General features: G+C 39.1%; 1 protein-coding gene and 1 pseudogene across 1 annotated transcript; both read right to left on the bottom strand.

The window, feature by feature from the left end:
• Window positions 1-8,152: 8,152 nt before the first annotated feature.
• LOC121525200 lies at window positions 8,153-9,735 on the bottom strand (annotated as a pseudogene).
• A 10,768-nt stretch (window positions 9,736-20,503) lies between these two features.
• Window positions 20,504-22,024, bottom strand: LOC121525201 (nuclear factor 7, brain-like). The gene has a single exon (XM_041811058.1). The coding sequence runs from the start codon at window positions 21,893-21,895 to the stop codon at window positions 20,504-20,506; it is 1,392 nt and encodes a 463-aa protein (XP_041666992.1). The 5' UTR covers window positions 21,896-22,024.
• Window positions 22,025-26,754: the final 4,730 nt, after the last annotated feature.

A 26,754-nucleotide genomic window follows, 5' to 3' on the forward strand; every position in this document is an offset into this window, starting at 1 on the left:
ATGAATTTCTGCTTCTCTGCCCTGAATGGACCCAGGACCTTCAGGCTCTGCGTGTTTGTATAAAAATATTAACCACTTTATATCAAACAGACGCTGAATAATGCAGGTGTGACACTGAGTTTAATATGCAGCATGGAAGGTGATTATTTCCATCCAGACCAAAGGACTGGTTCTCTAAAGGACTGAGCTATTTTAGGGCCGAGAGGAATAAGATGGTGAACAGTCCATCAAGCATGAGCCTGTCCCGTTTGTGTGCATATAAATGAAGGAATGTTTACAAATTTGGTGCAAAAATTGCCCCCTTCCTATGCAAATCAGCCTTATTGGTGACACACTTTAGGGGCACTACAGCATGCATGAGAGATGGACCCTCAAACACACAGAGAAAGAGTTTTACACCTGAACCCACTCCTACTCAGCTAGTGTCTGATATCTGCTGCAGAATGTTCTTAAGATGAGTGAAAAGTTAGGAGTTACTATGATAATTCCCTCCCATCTGGCTCCATAATAGGTGGCACTACGGCCTGAATGACTTTAGCTATGTTGTTACTGAGGAAGGCTTTAGAGTCCAGTCCACAGTGGCCGCATTCCATCCTTTCATTTGAAGATGATGCCATCCTTTAAAGTTTAAAAACATTCCATCCTTTCCTTCGATGATGATGCCATCCTATAAAGTTTAAAAACATTCCATCCTTGCCTTCGAAGATGATGCCATCCTATAAAATTTAAAAACATTCCATCCTTGCCTTTGAATATGATGTCATCCTTCAAAGTTTTAAAGGAACATTCCATTCTTACCTTTGAAAATGATGTCATCCTTCAAAGTTTAAAAACATTTCATCCTTGCCTTTGAAGATGATGTCATCCTTTTAAGTTTAAAAACCTTTCATCCTTGCCCTTAAAGATGATGTCATTCTACAAATTTTCAAAACATTCCATAGTACCTTTTAAGATGATGTCATCCTGTAGAGTTAAAAACATTCCATCCATTGCCTTTTAAGTCAATGCCATTCTTCAAAAATTCAAAAACATTCCTTCCTTGCCTTTTAAGATGATGTCATTCTCCAAAATTAAAAAATCATTCCATCCTTGACTTTTAAGATGATGTCATTCTCCAAAATTCAAAAACATTCCATCCTTGCCTTTTAAGGTGATGTCCATCTCCAAAATCCGAAAACATTACATCCTTGCCCATTAAAGATCATGTAATTCTTCATTTCCTTTGAACATGTTGCCATCCTTCAAAGTTTAAACCATTCCATCCTTGCCTTTAAAGATGATGTCATTCTCCAAAATTCAAAACATTCCATAGTGCCTATGAAGATGATGTCATCCTCAAAAGTTTAGAACATTCCATCCTTGCCTTCGAAGATGATGCCATCCTATAAAGTTTAAAAACATTCCATCCTTGCCTTTGAATATGATGTCATCCTTCAAAGTTTTAAAGGAACATTCCATTCTTACCTTTGAAAATGATGTCATCCTTCAAAGTTGAAAAACATTTCATCCTTGCCTTTGAAGATGATGTCATACTTTTAAGTTTAAAAACCTTTCATCCTTGCCCTAAAAGATGATGTCATTCTACAAATTTTCAAAACATTCCATAGTACCTTTTAAGATGATGTCATCCTGTAGAGTTAAAAACATTCCATCCATTGCCTTTTAAGTCAATGCCATTCTTCAAAAATTCAAAAACATTCCTTCCTTGCCTTTTAAGATGATGTCATTCTCCAAAATTAAAAAACATTCCATCCTTGACTTTTAAGATGATGTCATTCTCCAAAATTCAAAAACATTCCATCCTTGCCTTTTAAGGTGATGTCCATCTCCAAAATTTGAAAACATTACATCCTTGCCCTTTAAAGATCATGTAATTCTTCAAATTTTAAAACATTCCATCATTTCCTTTGAACATGTTGCCATCCTTCAAAGTTTTACCCATTCCATCCTTGCCTTTAAAGATGATGTCATTCTCCAAAATTCAAAAACATTCCATAGTGCCTATGAAGATGATGTCATCCTCAAAAGTTTAGAACATTCCCTCCTTGCCTTTGAAGATGATGTCATTCTTTTAAGTTTAAAACATTCCATCATTTGCTGCTGCTGCTGATTTCATCTTGAATATCTAAAAACCATTCAGGCTACCTTCCTTAAAGAAAATGTCATCCTTTGAAGCTTTTAAAAACATCCTGTCTCATTCTTGTGCCTTTGAAGATGATGTCATCCTTTGTAAAACATTTCATGTGTTTATAGATTTTACAGACAGTCTGCTGCAGTCTGACACTGGGATACAGCACATAGCAACATAGTAGTTCTAAAGAGGGATCTTCATTTAGACCCTGGTAGATCTAAAGGGGGTCTTCATTTAGACCCTGGTAGATCTAAAGGGGGTCTTCATTTAGACCCTGGTAGATCTAAAGGGGGTCTTCATTTAGACCCTGGTAGATCTGGGGAGTCTTCATTTAGACCCTGGTATCATCCAAAATAAAACCCAGATTTGTGTGAAAAGCTGTGTTATGAATTCCATGTTCTGTTTAACAGATCTCAGGAAAAACTTAAAAAACAGAACATTTCACAGGCGGTATTAATTTCCTTGTAATCTGTAGGTGTTTTTCATGCATCATATTTGCTTTCTATCTGCTGACAGGTGGATTTCTGAAATGTGTATCAAATATTTATTCAGTGCTGAACCGAACTGATCTAATCTGAACCGTTTTTGAGGTTGTTGTAACAGCCGTAGGGGTTTAAGAAAAAAAAACCTAAATACTTCAACATGGGTGCATATTTTCTGGATGTAATAATCCAATGGGGAACTGTTGGAGGCCTGCCCTAGCCCTCAGGCATGCTTTCTTTACCCTGACTTTACTGCATGCTAATAAAAACATCCAAACATATTCAGTCTAATGTGAACCACAATCCTGCAGAGACAGAGGAGGAGGGCCTAAAACATTTCTAACCAGCACAGAAACAACGCAGTGACTCATGAAGTGACTCATCGTCCCCTCAAACATTTTCATTTGCACATTAAAAAACTTGAGAGGAAATCCTCCAAACATGATAAAAACACTTCCTGCTGTGAGGTGCAAAGGATTGTGGGAGGATGAAGCAGAAGCCGGTTAGGGAATAACTGACGGCACACATGAAGACACATCAAACGCCACTTTTAGGAAAAAGCCACAAACGTCTACGTTTGTTTGAGGAAGATGAAACTTCTGAAGAGAAACCCAGGAAATCAGAACGGCTGTCACATTTCTGTCATGTTTTAGAAAACTTACTGAACTCTGATAACGACTTCATCATCTGTGATTGTTTAATCACCACCTGCTGTTTCCTCCTGAAGTCCATGGCTGATTTATTTATCACAGAGAGCAGGGATGGAAATCTCTGGTCACCAGGAGGGCCGCATTCATTTTACTGTCAATGCTAAAGGGCCAGACTGTTAAGGTTGTTGGATATTCTCACTTTAACCCCTGTGGTTACCCATGATGCAATGAAAAGAGGAATATATTGTTTCCTGATGATTTATTATACCGTCATTTATGTTTTTTAAACTCAAATACAAATAGAAATAATTTACTTAATAGAAAAACACAAATTGAAATCCAATTTAAGCTGCATGATACTTATTTGGTATTTTACTTGAGTATTTCTTTATCACGTGCATTTAGTGATGCATAAAAACAGAAACAAATGAAGCAAATATAATCCACTAAAACAAACAAAAAAAGCTAGTTTAAAAAATTAGTGAAACAATAAAATAAGAAGGAAAATAAAATAAATTTAGATAAAATACAAGAAACTACACTACAAATAAATAAAATTGTAACAAAAATTTAAAGTAATTTAAATAATCAAAAGTTCGATAAAAAAAAAAACGACAAAGAAAAAATTGTAAGCGAAATAGAATGTAAAAACTAGAACTGACACAAAAATAAAAATTAAAGGAATTAAAAATTTAATGAATACATTTCTAAATCTTTAAAATCAAAGGCTAAGAAATAAATCATATTGAACACCAATTAAACAGAAAATAAAAATGAATTAAAAAATGAGCACAAAGTAAATAATAATAATAATAATAATAAAACAAAAATAAAAGAAATGTATAAGTTAAGATAAACATTTCAATTTTAAATTAAATAAAAAAACTTGAAATTAAGTAATACTGATTTAAAGAAATTCTAATAATTCCAAATTTAATAAAAAATTCCATGGTTAGTGATTAAAGTGAAATAGAATTTAAATAATCAAAAATAAAACAAAATAAAAAACAACATAATGAATAGTTTTATAACTGATTTTCAAAATAATTTCAAACACAATTATCAAAAATGAAGAATAAATATAAAAATAATAAAGAAATATATTAAATAAAAATAACATAGAAAATAAAGAAAACACAAATAAAATAAATTCAAAAATTAATGGATACATTTAATGTTTTTCATGAAATACCAACAAACTTTAAAATAAGTGTGTTTAAAACAAATTAAAAATAAATAAAAATAAATGCACATAAATCAAATATATATATATTTTTCCAAAAAATTAAATGAAATTGAAAAAAAAACATTGTTTCCATTAAATAAATAAAGGTAGTAAATAACAAACCACTCACCAGTAGCATTAAAACATCTGAAAAATGTTTTTGTTTTCATTTTTATGAGTGATGACTGTTTTCTAAAGGTTGATCATTTATTGGTATTTGAAATGACTTTAGGGGTGCTAAAAATGATTTGGAGGGCCTAATGTGGCCCCTGGGCTACCTTCAGTAAACTGGGACATGGTCCCCTAACATGACTCCGCCCCTCCTTGTTGACGTCCCGGCCTCGTTGGGACATGGTGGCCATCCACCAACCATCCACTGCTCCTCCATCTGGACCATCCAGGGTTGCACGGCACTCATCAGTCAACAAGACTGTTTGAAAATGAGTCTTCATGTATTTCTGGGCCCACTGCAACCGTTTCTGCTTGTGAGCATTGGTTAGGGGGGGCTGAATAGTAGGTTTATACACGACTGCAAGCCTCTGGAGGATCCTACACCTTGAGGTTGGTGGGACTCCAGAGACACCAGCTGCTTCAAATACCTGTTTGCTGCTTTGTAATGGTATTTTAGCATCTGCTCTCTTAATCTGATGGATTTGTCCATCAGAAACCTTCCTCATTATGCCTTTATCTGCAGGAACCCGTCTGTGCTCTGAATCAGACACTAATTTCTTCACAGTTCGATGATCATGCTTAATTTTTCCTGAAATATCGAATGCTTTCATTCCTTGTCCAAGGCATTACACTATTTGACACTTTTCAGCAGCAGAGGTCCTTTTTCTTTCCCATGTTGCTGAAACCTGTGGCCTGCTTAATAATGTGGAACATGTGGAAAAGAGCATTTTGAGGTTTTTATTTTTAAAAAATAATAGTTATCATTATGAAGTTTGTTCAAAAACATCTGAATTATACTCTAACTGTTGATGACTTGAAAAATATTGTCATTTGCACTGATATTTAGAAAATCAGAGAAAAACGTTGTTTGCATAATAATGTGGAACGCGGTGTATGCCATCTGTTTTCTTGCTGGGTCACTTTAGAACATCATAGATTTGTTCTCTTTAAACTAGAGATGGGTCAGTCTGATCTCATATGGTTAGAGGCTCTGACATTAATCTTGGTATCAGACTGTTTAGTTATATAAAGATGAATGTTATTTTGCAGATATTTTTTTCTACTTGTTCACTTTTTCTACAGTCATACACATTTATTATGAATGTTCTATTTGCTGCAGTTGCCCTGTGCTGCTGTTGGCTGTCTACAGTTGTTGCTGCTGTTTTACAGTGCATTGTAGTTTAAAAGATTTCATCTGATTTTATTAGGGCCTGAGCACCGACCTCAGTGTGAGGACCCTATTGAAATTGCAACTATTATTATTATTATTATTTCTTTTTTTCCGACACTTCGCGGCTTGTTTTGGGGGCCTTAAACCCCCTGAAAACTACTAGATTTTAGGGGACTCATCTGATTGACTCCAGACTGGTTTCTCCTCAAACTACACAAGATGGACACCTAAAGTTATCAAAAGAAATCCATTTCACCACGGGGCGGGGCCGTAATAAAGCCACAAACTTTGAAAACCACTTTTTCACCATTTTTCTCAAAAAACATGGTGAAAAACAACAATTATTGTCCATAACTTTTCAGTGCTTACACCAATCATCACCAGACTTCTCACAGATGATCACCCATGGAGCTTCTATCAAATTATGCACCAACATCAGACATCAATAACTCCGCCCCCCTCTGACAAAACAACATTGATTTTGCCACTTTTGCCACTTTTGTTACTTTAAAAATTCAGCCCCTGAACACTGTTGAACTTCTGCAGATGGTCTTGACCACACCTACAAAAAAGCCTCTTGGACCCATGCCAACATCCCAACAGGAAGTCCACCAGCTCCGCCCCAATTTCAAAATAACGTCTCTTTTGGGAGATTTATTCACTGAAAACTGATGTAATTTTGGGGGACATCATTCTATGGACTTCAGTGTGTTATGGAAACACATCAGTGTCACACTGAACACGCCCACATGAAAACAGCTCATCATGGCGCCCTCCTCTGCCAACAGGAAGTGATACAAATGGGTCATTTCTGCATTTGTCTTAGTGTGATTAACCTATTATGCTCTGATTTTGACCTGAAGTCCACAATATCTGTCCCTACATTGACATGTTTCATTAACAGTCACCCCAGTGGCCATGTCGGCCATTTTGATCCTTCCCCATTGGACAGGAAGTGGGTCATTTCTGTGTTATTCTTACGGTATTCAACCTATCATGCTCTGATTTTGTCCTCAATAAATTCCTCAATATCTTTCCCAACATGGACATGTTTCAATCCTGGATGACCCAGTGGCCATGGCGTTCAATTTGATCCTTCGCCATTGTACAGGAAGTGGGTGTAACTCTCATATTTAACACCCGATTGCCTTCAAATTCACATATATGATAAAGGTCTGCCTCTCTATACATTTTGGTGTTAATTTCATGGATTTTCTGTAGCGCCCCCTACTGTAAGATACCATAAGTACCTCCAGTAGTCCTCTGAGGGGACTTCTCTCCTGGAATCAAGACTGATATTTCCTGAAACTAGACAAGATGGAGATCTCAGCTTGTGCTCTGCAGGAGACACCCCAGTGGCCATGTCGGCCATTTTGATCCTTTGCTATTGGACAGGAAGTGGGTCATTTCTGTGTGAATCTTACTGTGTTCGACCTACAATGCTCTGATTTTGACCTGAAATCCTCAATATCTTTCACGAAATGGACATGTTTCATTCCTAGATGACACAGTGGCCATGTCAGCCATTTTGATCCTTTGCCTCAGACAGGAAATGGGAAATTTCTGTATTATTCTTACTGTGTTGAACCGATAATGCTCTGATTTGCGACTGAACTCATCAATATCTGTCCCAACATTGATATTACTCATTAACATATGCCCCAGTGGCCATGGCAGCCATTTTGATCCTTCGCCATGAGACAGGAAGTGGATGCAACTCTCATATGAAACACCCGATTACCTTAAAATTTCACATGTATGATCAGGGTATGCCTGTCTGCAAATTTCAATGTTAATTTCATGGTTTTGCTGTAATGCCCCCACTGTAAGATGCAATTACACCTCTGAAACAACAATTCCAATCTTTACCCAATTTCACATGATAAATAGGTCGTCCCTCATCAATTTTACATTTCAGCATCCGACTCTGACATATTGCCACCTTCTGTCCCTGGGATCTTCAGTGCTGCTTCCAGCCCTACTTAAATTTGTTGCTGTTAACCATATTTATGTGAAGTCCCAGTTTAAATAAATTTATCTGAAATAATATTCAGTTTTATACACTGTAAAATAAATGTTGAATGAGAAATCCTGTTTCAACTTTCCTAGAGTGTCGTGTAACCTTACACAGAATACCAGCAACAACAATCAGAAAATGAATGATTTAAAAATATCAGGATTCATCAGATCAGGATCTATCAGAATCAGATCAGAGGTGAACAAAGAGGATGGGTCCATCTCTGATTTAAACGCTGAAAGGAAAGTTTCTGTAGTCAAATATCAGAAGTGACCGGATCAAATGCATCAGAACATCGTGTTTGTTTAGTTTGGTTCCACGCTCACAGAGATCTTCTCTGGGAGGATCTGCAGTGAGGAGTTAGACCTATTATAAAAGAATGGAACCATCCTGTCAGTGAAAGTGTGTGTGAAGGAGTGTATGAGTGTGTTAGTATCAGGATCAGAGAACGACAGCTCTCCTCTGTTACAGTCCAGATTCACTCGGATCCTCTTTGGATCTGTCTTCACTGAGAGATCAGTGGATCCATGTGATGGTGAGCATGTTTTGTATGTAGCATCAGAGAACCGTACTGCCCAAACTCTAGGCCTTATGTTTCCCTTCCTCTCAGCAGACTCTGGTAACACTCCCAGGATCCAGCGTGTACTGTCTCTGACCTGGACGTCCCAGCTGTGAGTCCCTGAGTTAAAGCCCTCAGAGCCCAGGACAGACCAGTAATCATCAATCCTCTCTGGATTAGCAGGAAGCTGTTGTCTCACTGCTCCTCTCACAGAGGTCAGATCATCAGACAGGATGAGTTCTGGATCAGCAGTGTTTGGGTCTAGAATGATAGGTGTGTAAGAGACCACGTCCTTCATCTTGGTCCAGATCTTGAAGCCCAGGTTGCCCAGGTGTTTGGCCTGGTCTATCAGAGCTCCTGAGGGCAGCTGTGGCTCCTCCAGCAGGGGGCGCTGCTGGACTCTCTCCACTGCAGCCTTGTAGTTTCTCAGGAAGGAGACGTCTTGGGCCGTCAGCTGGTCCTCTGTGGCTCTGACTGTCTGTGAAAGATCTGCTATCTGTGCTCTCAGAGCCTCCATCTGCTCCTTCATCCTCTGTCTCTTCTGCTCCTCTTCCTCCCTCACTGCACGCAGCCTGGCCTCCTCTTCCTCTGAAGCTTCTGAAACTGCTCCTTAATCTGCCTCTCTGTGTGTCGGGCCTGGACCTCCATGTGAGCTTCTGTTTGATCAAACTTCACTTTAACATCTTTAAGAGCCTCTAACTTCTTCTTTAAGGGCTGCAGAGTTTCCTCAAGGTTCTTCTTGTGTTCTTCTGCAGCCTCATCGATGGGTCTGAATCGGTGCTCAGTGTGTTTTTTTGAATCTCTGCAGACGAGACACACCAGCTCCTGATGGTCCAGACAGAAGAGTTTGAGCTTCTCCTGATGCAGACTGCAGAGATCCTCTGAAGCTCTCTGTTCTCTCTCCTGCAGAAAAGTCTCACACAGATTCTTTAAAGCAAAGTTAGGATTTAATTCCTTCGACTGTCTCCTCTTACAGATGGGACACTCCTTGTCCTCTTTCTCCTTCCAGATCTTCTCCACACACTCTCTACAGAAGCTGTGGCTGCAGGACAGGATGATGGGATCTTTAAAGATGTCCAGGCAGACCGGACAGCTCAGATCCTCCTCTAACTTGGACGCCATTTTGTCTGGAGTGAAGCTGGAGACGCTGCAGACAGACAGGAAGCCACCCCCCGTCCCTGAAAGTTCCTTTCTCTTTGGTTCTGAGTTCGTTCAAAGTCTGCTTCAGTTGGTGGATTCAGTACCTGGTTAAAGTGGAAGTATTCCCAGTATCCCAGTAGAACCAGTACTCCCAGTACTCCCTCCTGCTGTCCTCTCTCAGTGGAAGTGGTGCTGGTTTTGGTCTGGAGCTCTCTTTGTCCGAGTCAGCGTCTCCTCAGAACAATCTAACAGCCTTTTTCCTGTTTCCTGTTTTTCTGTGAGGTTAAACAGGGTGGGGGGCAGCACTTCCTCAGAACAGGAACAGAAAGCAGTCTGATGTTTTCATGAAGCAGAATCTGGAGATCAGGAATGATTTTTAATCCTCTATGTAACAGGAACGGATCATCTTCTTCTTTGGTGTTTCTAACTTTGACGCTACAATGTTACTATATGCTACACATCTGTTTGAGAGAGCTGGAGTTAACACTGGCTGAGTACGGTGGCCCCTCTCAGAAAGAGTTTGTTTGCGATAGGGATGTACGATATTTTCAATATGATCTGAACATTTCTGCTGGTATTTACCACCAAGAAATCAGGTCTAAATCTCAGCCTACATCAGCTGTAAATATGTCAGAATGTATGAAACAGATGGAGTTTCCTGGACCATCAGAACTACATCACCTTTCTTTTATCGTCTATCCTCATTCATTCTTTCGGCTTTAAAATGTGTTTTGAGGACTAACGTATGGGTACTGTTTTGATGACATGGGCCAGTTTCTCACATGACTTTTCCCTCCAAAAACTCAAAGTTTATTTTCATATTTAGGGCCCGAGCACCGCCCCGACCTCAGAGCGAGGACCCTATTGTATTTATGCCCAAAAAAATTATTATTTTTTCGACACTTCGTGCTCAATTTTGGTCCTGGATTTTTGCACATCTCGTCAGGACTCCTGAGAAACTTCGCATCCTTGTGTTGCCAGATTTGCCCTCCACAAACAGCCGCTAGGGGGCGCCAAAACCAACAAATCTGGAGCCCCGCCCACAAGTTTGTCCGACATGCATGAAAATCAGTACACATATGTATCATGACTCGACGAACAAAAAATCCTCTCGGGGCCATCCTCTAAAATGCACAGGAAGTGATATAATCAGCAAAAAGTGGCCATTTTTGCCCATTTTTGGCAAATTTGCAGTACTCGCATTCGAACGGACTCTGCCCAGAGGACTTATACGATTGACTCCAGAGTGGTTACTCCTGAAAGTAGACAAGATGGAGATGTACAAATGGTGAGTTTTTGACCAGGGCTGGGCCGTTATAAGGCGCCAAAGTTTGACAAGCATTTTTTTCACCATTTTTCTCAGAAAAAAAATGGTGTAAAAACAACAATTATTGTCCTTAACTTTTGAGCGCTTACACCAATCATCACCAAACTTCTCACAGATGACCACCCATGGAGGCTCTATCAAATCATGCACCAACATCAGAAATCAATAACTCCGCCCCCTTGTGACATCACAATATTGAATTTGGCACTTTTTCCACTTTTCTCACTTTAAAAATTCACCAAAAATACACCTTTGAACTTAGGCAGATGATTTTTGGTCAGTACATGCATCATGACCCCACCTACAAAAAGCTTCTTGGACCAATGCCAGAATCCCAACAGGAAGTCCACCAGCTTCATCCCAATTTCTCAATGAAACTTTTTTTCATGACTCTCCCAAAATGGTTTAACAGTCATAACTCTGCTGTATCTTCCACAGATTTCATGTGCTTGATAACAGCCCAGGCAAAAACATGTTCATGTTTTAAAATTTAGAAAAATCTTATAGCGCCCCCTATGGCAACAGAAATTAACTTTCACATTCCAGTTCCAACATAATTGGCCAAATCATGCTGAAATTCACTCAGGTTGTTCCCAAAGAGTTGACATTACACATATGCAATGGAAAAAAAATTTCCGCTAGAAGGCGTGGCCCTGGCGATATTTTGTTCGCCATGAAACAGGAAGTAGAATTTTCAGGGGCTTGTGATACTCGTAAAGCAATGAAACTTGGTGAGAAAATTCACTTAGGCATGCTGAGATAATTGATGTGATGTTTGTTGGTGGGTGTGCCCTCTTGGCTCAATGGTGCCCACTGCAAATATTCAAAAATTCAGCAAACCCAGCTGGTTCAACCCAGGCTTATGAATTTTGGTGTGCTTATAGGTCATCATCAGAGCTACAAAAAAGCCTCTTGGACACATATCGTAACTCAAACAGGAAGTCGGCCATTTTCATTTTTTCATTTTGCTCTTCATAAATCTAGGGGTCGTATTTGAAAGAACTTGTCCGAGGGATTTTATCTGACTCCAGATCTTTTTACTCAAACTAGACAACCTTGAGTCCCCAGGTTGTGCTCCGCGTGAGTTTTCATCATAGGGTGCTGACGTTATTGCTGCCCAAACTTTTCTGCGTTTTGCTCTATTGTTGGCTGTGAAGTTCCACCATTATTGCCTTATAGCTTTTTAGTGTTTAATCCAATCATCACCAAACTCCACAAGGATAATTTCACAATGGTCCTGAATACAACCATGCATCAATATCATCTTTTGTCACAGTGCCTTCTTCTGCCAGGTGAACATTTACACCATTGAATTTTCATGTCTGTTTTATGGGTTGCCACAAAAAAATTCACCAAAAATACACCGTTGATCCAAGGCCTATGATTTTCCGTCCGATGCCAAATCCCAACAGGAAGTCCACCAGCTCCACCCCACTTTCAAAATAAGGCAATGTCTTGGACAAATATCAAATGAAATCTGATGTAACTTTGGAGATATCATTCTGTGGTCTTCAAATTATTATGGCAACACAAAAGTATCACATTGAAAACGGCTCATCATGGCGCCCCCTACTGCCAACAGGGAGTGATACAGATGGGCCATTTCTGGATTATTCTTACTGTGTTGAACCTATCATGACCTGATTTTGACCTGAACTCCTCACTGTCGGTCCCAACATGGACATGTTTCATTCCTGGATGACCCAGTGGCCATGTGGACCATTTTGGTCCTTCGCCACGAGACAGGAAGTGGGTGTAACTGTCATATGAAGCACCCGATTGCCTTAAAATTTCACACATATGATCGGAGTCTGCCTCTCTACAAATTTCAGTAAATGGTCCGTCCCTCATCACCTCTACATGTCCACCTCCACCTTTGCCATACTGCCACCTACTGCTGAGGGGAAGTACTACATCATATACAAAGTGCACCATGCTGAATTTTTCTAACGTCATGATGCTCAAATAAGGATCACCCTGCTCCCTTTGCCGTGCTGCAGCACACAGCATGGGTTCAACTACACCCCACTTTTGCCACTCAGTGGAGGTTGCGCCACACCCCGAATTGCACCAGGGTGCGAGGGCCCTCCAGTGCTGCTTGCAGCCCTAGTTTTGGATTTCTATTTAAAGGAGCATGTCAAATAATCAACAGTATTTTTCTTTACTGGTAAACTGTCCCTAAATCTATGTCTGTTCTTAGTTAGAGCCATTTTTTCTTAGCTTCTGTCACTTTCTGCACATTTTCTCTCCTTCACGCCGCACGATGATCTGCCCCACCTACCTGAGCAACCTCTGACCAATAAAATCTGTTGTTATTAACAACAAGTTCTAAAGCAAGCATTCAAGATCAGTCATTGTGATTGGCTGTTAAAGATCAGGGAGCCAGGACGCTCCAACCTTAGCAGGACCATTTTAGCTGAATAAACCCTATTAAACATCCTGGACTGTCAATCCAGCATCCCGGGTATTTTCCAGGTGGGCTGGTCTACTTTGGTGCTGGTATGATTTATGAGGGCCGAGCACTGACCTCGGTCCGAGAGTCCTGTTGTATCTGAGAGAATTATTCATTCGTTTTTTTCTCTCAAAACAGATGCCTTTTTGGGGGCCTTATCATGATCCAAAACTCACCAAATTTGGTGGCTTGTTAGGTCCTGGGGAAAAATTTTGTATTCTGGTGGTTCCATTCATCTTGCTCAAAAAAAGGCCCTATGGATCCTGAAACATCCTTTTTTGGGTTCTCCTCCACAAACTTTTAGCGATGTGCATGAAAATTGGTACACATATGTATCAAGTCCAGACGAACAAAAAATGAATATACTCTGTTTTAAAAATGTGTACAGGAAGTGGGATCATAAAGCAAAGTGTCCAATTTTGGCAGTTTTTCGGTCAATTTACAGTCCTCCCATCTGATCGAACCCATACGAGGGAACTTAACTTTTTCACTTAAGAGTGGTTTTGCCTCAAACTAGACAAGTGTGACATCTCAGCCTGTGCTCTACATGAGTTTTCACCACAGGATGTAGCGATTATTAAGCACCAAATTTGGACCGTGATTCTTGGCACCGTGCCAAAAATGTTTTTCTTAATAACTCAGTAGTTCTCATGTCAATCTTCATGAAACTTCACAGCTATATTAAGACCTCCACCCTGAATACATCCAGGTGCAACACATCTCATTTCATCATAGCGCCCCCTGCTGGCAACACAAACTTACTTTTTAAAAATATTGTGTCCTCATTCCTACATGGGTGGTCCAATCATCCTCAAAGTTGCCCTGAAACAGTCTTAACACCTTAAGCATTGTGCCAATCCAGGCCTCATTGACATGCCTCTTATCCTGTCAACATGGCGCCGCCTCAAATGTCAAAAAACAGGAAGCAGTGTTTTCTTTGCCTTATCAGTATGGTACAATCACCAAATTTCATTTGCATGACCCTTGTTGGTCATTCATACCAACCATATAATTTTTATTAGGGCATGTGGCCTGATGACTCAATGGCGGCCCCTACAGTATTTCCAAACATCAGCCCCAAAGGAGGGTAAACCTAGGATTCTAAAAAAACGGTACACATATGTATCATCACTAGACCTACAAAAACTCCTCTTGGGGCCATCTTTTAAAATGCACAGGAAAGTAGGTAATAGCCATATTTGGTCCATTCTCTGTGATTTTCAGCAAATTTCCAGACCTCGCATCTAATCGAAGTTGTCAGAGGGGACTGATCTGCTCCACTCCAGAATGGGTTTTCCTCAAAGTAGAGAAGTTAGAGATATCAGCTTGTGCTTGGCGGGACGGTTTACCAGTGGGCGGGGCCGTAGTAAAGGCCCAAAATAAGGCCTCTTTTGGGGAAATTATTCACTGAAATCAAATGCAACCAAGGCAGAGATCATTCTATGATCATCAGTGTGTTATGGTAAAACAACATCATTGTACTGAACACTCCCACATGCAACCAGCTCATCATGGCGCCCTCTACTGCCAACAGGAAGTGATACAAATTGCTCATTTCTGTGATCCTCTTAGTGTGTTGAATCTATCATGCTCTGATTTTGACTTGAAGACCTCAATATCAATCCCAACATTGACATGTTTCATAAAAAGATGCCCAAGTGGCCATGGCGGCCATCTTGATCCTTCACCATTAGACAGGAAGTAGGTGTAACTCTCATATGAAACATCTGATTGCCTTCAAATGTCACAAGTATGGTTGTGGTCTGCCCCTCTCCAGATTTAAATATTAATTTCTTAGTTTAACTGTTGCACCCCCTACTGTAACACGCAAGGAGCACCTTGGACATAAAATGTTTTCTCTGGTTTTAATTTTACATAATTAATTGTCCTTCCCTGGTCACTTCCACATATCAGCATCAACCTTTTTCCCTCTGCCACCTACTGTTACGGGGCAGTACTACCTCATAAACAAAGTGCACTGTGCTTATGTTTTTTCAAAGGGACCATACTCAGAGGAGGAATAACGTGGTCTCTCTGCTGTGCTGCAGCACACTGCACAGGTTTGCCAACACCCCACTATTATCACACTCTGGCGGTTGCGCTACATCCCAACCTGCACGGAGGTGCGAGGTCCCTCAGTGCTCCTTGCAGCCCTAGTTTCTGATTGTTTTCCTCAAAGCATCACCCCACAGAGCAGGGCCAGCAGCCTATTTGTTGTTTTCTTTGTAATGACAGTTAACTGGCTCAATGATGTCTCCTCTCCCCCACCTCTCTCTGCTCCAGGCTGAAAGTGAAAGTGTTCAGAGGAAACCAAACTTCAACACCAAAACGATCCTTAGGCATGTAAATAATGGTCAAATCATAAAAACTGTCATCAAGATGCTGCAGAACTGCAATGAATCTGCGGTCGGAACAGTAAATTTCTGCAGATGGTAAATATACAGGATGGAGGCTCTGAGAGCACTCTGTGTGTCAGAACTAGACTGTAGAAAAACACAGTGAAAGATTAAATCTGTAGCTGGAGATGGTTCAGTCATCTTACCATACCATCAAAGTTCTCTATTTAAAGTCAGAGTCCTGCATTCAGACATTCTGTTTTAAATCTCAAAGCTTGTGTAGAGACCTGTTTCAAACCAAAGCCAGTATGGCCCAGAATAGAGCACTGAGGGGGGACGTGGATCTAGTTCAGACTCCTGTTCTTGTCATGGAAAACAATGTCCAACCTTGTCATCTGATTGGATATATCAATCCATTGATTCACCTTTTCCAATAGATTATCAGTAAAATGTGGATTCCAATAATCACATAAAGATCAATCAGAACAATGAGGATAAATGACAGTTAAAGACCAGGATAACAGAGCCCTATTCCTTTGATGATGATGTCATTACAGTCTATTTAACATCCCATCATTCCTTTGAAAATGATGTCATTACAGTCTATTAAACATTCCATCATTCCTTTGAAAATGATGCCATTACAGTCTATTAAACATTCCATCATTCCTTTGAAAATGATGCCATTACAGTCTATTAAACATTCCATCATTCCTTTGAAAATGATGCCATTACAGTCTATTAAACATTCCATCATTCCTTTGAAAATGATGCCATTACAGTCTATTAAACATTCCATTATTCTTTTGAAAATGATGTCATTACAGTCTATTAAACATTCCATCATTCCTTTGAAAATGATGCCATTACAGTCTATTAAACATTCCATCATTCCTTTGAAAATGATGCCATTACAGTCTATTAAACATTCCATCATTCCTTTGAAAATGATGCCATTACAGTCTATTAAACATTCCATTATTCTTTTGAAGATGATGTCATTACAGTCTATTAAACATTCCATCATTCCTTTGAAGATGATGTCATTACAGTCGATTAAACATTCCATCATTCCTTTGAAAATGATGTCATTACAGTCTATTAAACATTCCATCATTCCTTTGAAAATGATGCCATTACAGTCTATTAAACATTCCATTATTCTTTTGAAGATGATGTCATTACAGTCGATTAAACATTCCATCATTCCTTTGAAAATGATGCCATTACAGTCTATTAAACATTCCATTATTCTTTTGAAGATGATGTCATTACAGTCTATTAAACATTCCATCATTCCTTTGAAGATGATGTCATTACAGTCGATTAAACATTCCATCATTCCTTTGAAAATGATGTCATTACAGTCTATTAAACATTCCATCATTCCTTTGAAAATGATGTCATTACAGTCTATTAAACATTCCATTATTCTTTTGAAGATGATGTCATTACAGTCTATTAAACATTCCATCATTCCTTTGAAGATGATGTCATTACAGTCTATTAAACATTCCATCATTCCTTTCAAAATGATGTCATTACAGTCTATTAAACATTCCATCATTCCTTTGAAGATGATGTCATTACAGTCTATTAAACATTCCATCATTCCTTTGAAAATGATGTCATTACAGTCTATTAAACATTCCATCATTCCTTTGAAGATGATGTCATTACAGTCGATTAAACATTCCATCATTCCTTTGAAAATGATGTCATTACAGTCTATTAAACATTCCATCATTCCTTTGAAAATGATGTCATTACAGTCTATTAAACATTCCATCATTCCTTTGAAGATGATGTCATTACAGTCGATTAAACATTCCATCATTCCTTTGAAAATGATGTCATTACAGTCTATTAAACATTCCATCATTCCTTTGAAAATGATGTCATTACAGTCTATTAAACATTCCATTATTCATTTGAAGATGATGTCATTACAGTCTATTAAACATTCCATCATTCCTTTGAAGATGATGTCATTACAGTCTATTAAACATTCCATCATTCCTTTGAAAATGATGTCATTACAGTCTATTAAACATTCCATCATTCCTTTGAAAATGATGTCATTACAGTCTATTAAACATTCCATCATTCCTTTGAAAATGATGTCATTACAGTCTATTAAACATTCCATTATTCTTTTGAAGATGATGTCATTACAGTCTATTAAACATTCCATCATTCCTTTGAAGATGATGTCATTACAGTCTATTAAACATTCCATCATTCCTTTGAAAATGATGTCATTACAGTCTATTAAACATTCCATTATTCTTTTGAAGATGATGTCATTACAGTCTATTAAACATTCCATCATTCCTTTGAAGATGATGTCATTACAGTCTATTAAACATTCCATCATTCCTTTGAAAATGATGCCATTACAGTCTATTAAACATTCCATCATTCCTTTGAAAATGATGCCATTACAGTCTATTAAACATTCCATCATTCCTTTGAAAATGATGCCATTACAGTCTATTAAACATTCCATCATTCCTTTGAAAATGATGTCATTACAGTCTATTAAACATTCCATTATTCTTTTGAAAATGATGTCATTACAGTCTATTAAACATTCCATCATTCCTTTGAAAATGATGCCATTACAGTCTATTAAACATTCCATCATTCCTTTGAAAATGATGCCATTACAGTCTATTAAACATTCCATCATTCCTTTGAAAATGATGCCATTACAGTCTATTAAACATTCCATTATTCTTTTGAAGATGATGTCATTACAGTCTATTAAACATTCCATCATTCCTTTGAAGATGATGTCATTACAGTCGATTAAACATTCCATCATTCCTTTGAAAATGATGTCATTACAGTCTATTAAACATTCCATCATTCCTTTGAAAATGATGTCATTACAGTCTATTAAACATTCCATCATTCCTTTGAAAATGATGTCATTACAGTCTATTAAACATTCCATTATTCTTTTGAAAATGATGTCATTACAGTCTATTAAACATTCCATCATTCCTTTGAAGATGATGTCATTACAGTCTATTAAACATTCCATCATTCCTTTGAAAATGATGTCATTACAGTCTATTAAACATTCCATCATTCCTTTGAAAATGATGTCATTACAGTCTATTAAACATTCCATTATTCTTTTGAAGATGATGTCATTACAGTCTATTAAACATTCCATCATTCCTTTGAAAATGATGTCATTACAGTCTATTAAACATTCCATCATTCCTTTGAAAATGATGTCATTACAGTCTATTAAACATTCCATCATTCCTTTGAAAATGATGTCATTACAGTCTATTAAACATTCCATCATTCCTTTGAAGATGATGTCATTACAGTCTATTAAACATTCCATCATTCCTTTGAAGATGATGTCATTACAGTCTATTAAACATTCCATCATTCCTTTGAAAATGATGCCATTACAGTCTATTAAACATTCCATTATTCCTTTTGAATATGATGTCATTACAGTCTATTAAACATTCCATCATTCCTTTGAAAATGATGCCATTACAGTCTATTAAACATTCCATTATTCTTTTGAAGATGATGTCATTACAGTCTATTAAACATTCCATCATTCCTTTGAAGATGATGTCATTACAGTCGATTAAACATTCCATCATTCCTTTGAAAATGATGTCATTACAGTCTATTAAACATTCCATCATTCCTTTGAAAATGATGCCATTACAGTCTATTAAACATTCCATTATTCCTTTGAAAATGATGTCATTACAGTCTATTAAACATTCCATTATTCTTTTGAAGATGATGTCATTACAGTCTATTAAACATTCCATCATTCCTTTGAAGATGATGTCATTACAGTCTATTAAACATTCCATCATTCCTTTGAAAATGATGTCATTACAGTCTATTAAACATTCCATCATTCCTTTGAAAATGATGTCATTACAGTCTATTAAACATTCCATTATTCTTTTGAAGATGATGTCATTACAGTCTATTAAACATTCCATCATTCCTTTGAAGATGATGTCATTACAGTCTATTAAACATTCCATCATTCCTTTGAAAATGATGTCATTACAGTCTATTAAACATTCCATCATTCCTTTGAAAATGATGTCATTACAGTCTATTAAACATTCCATTATTCTTTTGAAGATGATGTCATTACAGTCTATTAAACATTCCATCATTCCTTTGAAAATGATGTCATTACAGTCTATTAAACATTCCATCATTCCTTTGAAAATGATGTCATTACAGTCTATTAAACATTCCATCATTCCTTTGAAGATGATGTCATTACAGTCTATTAAACATTCCATCATTCCTTTGAAGATGATGTCATTACAGTCTATTAAACATTCCATCATTCCTTTGAAAATGATGTCATTACAGTCTATTAAACATTCCACTAAGCGCGACTTCCTGTTAGCCTGCTAGCTAGCATTCTGGTTGACAGAAAGGGAGCCTCTGCCTGCCGAGCTTTCTGTCAATCAATTGAGATGCGCCAATCAGCTTTCATCCTAAATATAATCCAAACGATTGTGGTACAAAAAAATTCCCCCCCGTACAGTGGGAGCACAATAAGACACTAGCTAATGAGACACGTTTGGTGTTTTGAACCAGGATGTAAACCAGTTTATTTCTAGTGTCAAACCGTCTGTTAAACAGGTGTGCAGACGGGACTTACAGTGTTCCTGCAGCCAGCCTCTAGTGGACACTAGCAATATAGCAATTTTTTGCACTTCCGCATTGGCTTCATTTATTATGGGCCCATCGTTATTTTAAAACCTAAAAGGAAAGTTTCAAATATCAGAAGTGACTGGATCAAATGCATCAGAACATCGTGTTTGTTTAGTTTGGTTCCACGCTCACAGAGATCTTCTCTGGGAGGATCTGCAGCGGGGAATTAGACCTATTATAAAAGAATGGAACCATCCTGTCAATGAAAGTGTGTGTGAAGGAGTGTATGAGTGTGTTAGTATCAGGATCACAGAACGACAGCTCTCCTCTGTTACAGTCCAGATTCACTCGGATCCTCTTTGGTTCTGACTGAACTGAGAGAACAGTGTGTGGATGTGATGGTGAGTATCTTCTGTATTTACCATCAGAGAACCGTACTGCCCAAACTCTAGTCCTTATGTTTCCCTTCCTCTCAGCAGACTCTGGTAACACTCCCAGGATCCAGCGTGTACTGTCTCTGACCTGGACGTCCCAGCTGTGAGTCCCTGAGTTAAAGCCCTCAGAGCCCAGGACAGAGCAGTAACCATCAATCCTCTCTGGATTAGCAGGAAGCTGCTGACTCTCTCCTCCTCCTCTCACAGAGGTCAGATCATCAGACAGGATGAGTTCTGGATCAGCGGTGTTTGGGTCTAGAATGATGGGTGTGTAAGAGACCATGTCCTTCATCTTGGTCCAGATCTTGTAGCCCAGGTTGCCCAGGTGTTTGGCCTGGTCTATCAGAGCTCCTGAGGGCAGCTGTGGCTCCTCCAGCAGGGGGCGCTGCTGGACTCTCTCCACTGCAGCCTTGTAGTTTCTCAGGAAGGAGACGTCTTGGGCCGTCAGCTGGTCCTCTGTGGCTCTGACTGTCTGTGAAAGATCTGCTATCTGTGCTCTCAGAGCCTCCATCTGCTCCTTCATCCTCTGTCTCTTCTGCTCCTCTTCCTCCCTCACTGCATGCAGCCTGGCCTCCTCTTCCTCTGCTAGAAACTGATGAAGCTTCTGAAACTGCTCCTTAATCTGCCTCTCTGTGTGTCGGGCCTGGACCTCCATGTGAACTTCTGTTTGATCAAACTTCACTTTAACGTCTTTAAGAGCCTCTAACTTCTCCTTTAAGGGCTGCAGAGTTTCCTCAAGGTTCTTCTTGTGTTCTTCTGCAGCTTCATCGATGGGTCTGAATCGGTGCTCAGTGTGTTTTTCTGAATCTCTGCAGACGAGACACACCAGCTCCTGATGGTCCAGACAGAAGAGTTTGAGCTTCTCCTGATGCAGACTGCAGAGATCCTCTGAAGCTCTCTGTTCTCTCTCCTGCAGAAAAGTCTCACACAGATTCTTTAAAGCAAAGATAGGATTTAATCCCTTAGACTGTCTCCTCTTACAGATGGGACACTCCTTGTCCTCCGTCTCCTTCCAGCTCTTCTCCACACACTCTCTACAGAAGCTGTGGCTGCAGGACAGCATGATGGGATCTTTAAAGATGTCCAGGCAGACCGGACAGCTCAGATCCTCCTCTAACTTGGACGCCATTTTGTCTGGAGTGAAGCTGGAGACGCTGCAGACAAACAGGAAGCCACTCCCCGTCCCTGAAAGTTCCTCTCTCTTTGGTTCTGAGTTCTTTTAAAGTCTGCTTCAGTTGGTGGATTCAGTACCTGGTTAAAGTGGAAGTATTCCCAGTTATCCCAGTAGAACCAGTACTCCCAGTACTCCCTCCTGCTGTCCTCTCTCAGTGGAAGTGGTGCTGGTTTTGGTCTGGAGCTCTCTCTGTCAGAGTGAGTGTCTCTTCAGAGCAGAGTCACAGTCTGTTTTTCTGGTTTTTCACAGGTGAAGCAGGGTGAGGAGGCGGGGCTTGCCCCATGTGTTTTATGACATATTTTAGATATCAATCTGTTTCCTGTTTATCTGTGAGTTTTAGCAGGTTGAGAAGGCGGAGCTTCCTCAGAGCAGGAACACAGAAACCAGTCTGATTTGTTCCTGAAGCAGAATCTGGAGATCAGGAATGATTTTTAATCCTCTGTGTAACAGGAACAGATCATCTTCTTCTGTGGTGTTTCTGATTTTGACACTACAATGTTAATATATGCTACAGATCTGTTTAAGAGAGCTGGAGTTAACACTGGCTGAGTACGGTGGCCCAGAGGGGCAACTGCAAAAACATTTCATGGGATGTTAAAACATTGTCATAATTTAAATAATTATAAATGCATTAATATAAGTGTTCACATTTCATCAGTTTATAATCTTAGTAGTTCAATGAGTATAAATGAGTTTATGAGTATAAAGTCTTAGCTTCTTCATAAAACAGAGGTAAAATTAAGCACAGATAGGCAACAAGGGGTTAAAAATAGCATTGAGTGGTGGTAGAGGTGGTGACAAAAGGTTATAAAAGAAGCAGAAATGGGTTTCACATGGTAAAAATGTGTTTAAAGGTGGTAAGAACTAAAAGAAAATTGTGAAAAGCTGTTAAAAGTGGCAAAAATTGGTATCAAAATTGATGAAAAAGGGTAAAAAAATGGGTCAGGAGAGGCAACAATTGGCAGGAAATGGCATTACAGACAGGAAAGCGGTGAAACAGGATTTTAAAAAGGCAAACTTGGGTTTAAATACACATGAATGGGTTGCAATGGCAGAAACTGGCGGCAAAGGTGGTGAAACTGGATTTTAACAGAAGCAGAAGTGGGTTAGAGCTGGTATTAATGTTGTTACAGTGACAAAAATTTAGAAAAAGAAGGTAAAATTAGAATTTAAAAGAATAAGAATCGAATTTCAGGTGTAAAAATGGGTTAGAACCAGCAAAAACCCACTGAACAATTGTGAAAAACTGTAAAGAGTGGCAAAAATGGGTGTTGAAGTGGTGTAAAGGGATTAATGTCAGAAAAAAATCTATTATCAGAGGCAACAATAGGCAGAATGAGTCAAAAACAGGCAGAAAGTGTGATGAGACAGGATTAAACACTAGCAAAAATGGGTTTATAATGGCAGGACGGGCAGATAGGTGGTAGAACAACATATGAGAAGTAAAAGAAGTTGGTTAAAGGAGGTAAAAATGTGTTTAAAAAGGCAGAAATGTGGGGAAAATGGCAGTAATTGGCCTAAAAGGATGGTTAATGGATGGTCACTGGATTTTAAAAGCAGCAGAAATTGGCTGAAGTGGACAATATGAGTTTGAAGGTAGAAAAGAGTTAGAAATGACAATAACTGTTGTGGATAGATGGTGGAACAAGATTTTAAAAGAAGCAGAAGCTGGTTAAAGGTGGCAGGAACGGTTAAAAAGAATGAGCTCTGTAATCAGTGCGTCCTCTGTGTTTCATTATTACTACATTTAAATCTGAGGGGAGGTAAAGCTACGGGGCGTTTGCAGCTGTAGCCTTCTCAGATCTACAGATATCATCATAAAGGTACGTATATGTGAAGAAAAGTGAGACGAACCATCCGTTCAGATATTTAGTATTGACTTCTTCCCATAATGCACCTCTCAGGGGAGCTAACAGCGCCGTGAGCAGTGACATATTTGTTTTTATTGTCACATGATCTGTGAAAACATCCTTGAAGGTTTGTTGGCAGCTCACCGCTCTGTGCTTCATGGAGTGTGACGGTCTTTCAGTGATTTACAGATCTGTGTGTGTGTGTGTGTGTGTGTGTCAGCGTTCACTGAGAGGGTTCGTCTACATCCAATCAGCTCTCAGAGTCACATTCTTATAAACCAGCATGGTGGGAATCCTTCTGTCTATGAGGGAGTGTAATAATCAGCTCCAGTCTTATTTCTCTGATTTTTCCCTTCTTTCTAACAGCTCTGGGCGTCTGAATGTGGAATTATTACATCAGTATTTGACAGCTTAATTACAATAATTGAATATAATAACTGATGATGGCTTTAAAATCACTTCATGGGTTCATTTGAGAACCAAACCTCAAATTTGATTCTTTGTAACAACAGAAATAAAGAGCAGCCTGCAGGAAGAGAGGGTTTAGTCAAATGCTGTTCAGTCTATGGTGAATTAATCTGAACAACAAGAGATAAAAACAGTGAACAGTGAAACAGTAAAAGTAAACTGCAACATCTCAAATGTGCACACTGGAAATAATCAGAACAATCCAGAGACATGCAGCAGATTCAGAAGTGCACATCAGAAACACATGCAATAAATCAAACATGCTGTCAACTGCCACAAAAAGCAAAAATAAAACTGGCTGCAGAAAGATAAACGGAACACAGTCATGAAACTAGAGTGGCCGTCTGAGGAAGCAGACCCACGCCTACGCAGCGCCACCGAGGAACTCACGCTCCCATTGATTACCGTAGTGTTCAAAATTTCGAAGTCAGAGAAAAACTGAACGGGTGCGCGGATCATCACCAAAATCTAATCAATTCTTCCCTGTCACTATCCCAACATTCCCTGAAAGTTTGGTGAGGATCCGACTTTCTGTTCTGGAGTTATCTAGTACACATACAAAGAAAGAAAGAAAGAAAGATACGTAACCCTTTCCATAACCCCCTGCTGATTTCATCAGCGTGGGTAACAAACTCAAAGGCAGCTGCAGAAGAGGAATACTGCAAATCTAGAAGACCCCCAGGTCCCTAGGAGGCGCTGTGAGTCACAGATAACTATAAATGTGAGCAAATAAGGAAGAGTGGGTGCTGATGATTTTGTATGGATATGGTGTACCTTTAACCTGACACGCCAGAGGGATGTGTTTCACACATCCGTCTGGGAAAGCTTCAATAGGAAACGTTTGAGAAAAGGCAGAGGATTTAAAAAAAACTCAGAGTGTGATTGGATGAACGTTCTGTCTGTCACATCTCCACGGGCCAATCAGAGCAACAAAACACGTGACGTAGCAGCTATCGAGCAGCGCTTGCGCTGCTACCAAGGATTAACGTGAAACATGGTGACTATAGAGATGTCGGTACTCGACTTTTGTGGTTTTTGGAAAGAAAACAACTCACTGCTGTTCTCTGTTCTTCTTTTCATGAAGAAATGTCGTCAAGTTCTCATAAAACTGGCGCTTTAGCAGCATCCACGCTAATCTCTTCCTCCATAACTGCACCAGCTCTTGCTGCTGCTTGTTTATGTCACGACACTGCTGTGCCTGAAAGTACCGCCCCTCATCGCTGATTGGTCCTGTCGCTGGCTAACCGGGCCCAAACGATTCAGACGGGAGCTTAACAAGATGGATTCGCCAGTGAAAAACAAGGAAACAGGCGTATCCATCTGCTTTGCAAGGTTAGTGTACCTTGAGAATTTAACTAGATCTAAGGTGCGCCAAAAAATGGTTGAAAACCACTGATGTGAACACATCATCAACAGCTGACATTACAGGCCGACCATCATGGACGTGATCTGCTGGATTCTACTAAACAAAGGGACGCTCTTACTAGATTTTATTCCTGTCTTTAAACAGAACCTTTGCTGCCTCCACATGTAACTACACACCACCTGTGGTGTACCACAAGGGCTATTTCAGGTTCCCTTTAATTTTTTATTTAAACTATTCCTTTAGGTTCATCATTCAGAATCTTTATCTGGCTTTTTTTATTTTATGCTGATGACACATATATACCTCCAACTGAGACACAATCCATTCCACTGAAGGTGATTTCATCCTTAAGAGCTGTTAAACATTACATTCTTGCCTTTTAAGATGATAATAATAATAATAATAATAATAATTATACATCACACTTATACACTGCTTTTTGGACACTCAAAGATGCTTCACAAACAAAACAAAACAAAGGAAAAAAGGGGTCAAGAAGATGCAATTTGAACAGGTGAGTTTTGAGAAGTGATTTGAAATTTAGTATTGAGTCTGAGTTCCTGATGTTTTGTGGGAGTGAGTTCCTCAGGGTGGGGATGGCTGCAGCAAAGGTCCCCCAAGGTCCAGTGCTTTGTCATCCTTTACAGCCAAAAAAAAAAACATTCCATCCTCGCCTTTCAAGATGATGTCATCCTTTAAAGCCAAAACAACATTCCATCCTTGCCTTTAAAGATGTTGTTACCTTACCAGCTGTAAAACATTCCATCCTTGCCTTTGAAGATATTGTTACCTTAACAGCTATAAAACATTCCATCCTTGCCTTTCAAGATGATGTCATCCTTTACAGCCAAAAAAAAAACATTCCATCCTCGCCTTTCAAGATGATGTCATCCTTTACAGCCAAAAAAAAAAACATTCCATCCTCGCCTTTCAAGATGATGTCATCCTTTAAAGCCAAAACAACATTCCATCCTTGCCTTTAAAGATGTTGTTACCTTACCAGCTGTAAAACATTCCATCCTTGCCTTTGAAGATATTGTTACCTTAACAGCTATAAAACATTCCATCCTTGCCTTTCAAGATGATGTCATCCTTTACAGCCAAAAAAAAACATTCCATCCTTGCCTTTG

This window comes from Cheilinus undulatus, linkage group 17 (genome assembly GCF_018320785.1).
Source record: "Cheilinus undulatus linkage group 17, ASM1832078v1, whole genome shotgun sequence".
Classification (NCBI taxonomy): domain Eukaryota; kingdom Metazoa; phylum Chordata; class Actinopteri; order Labriformes; family Labridae; genus Cheilinus; species Cheilinus undulatus.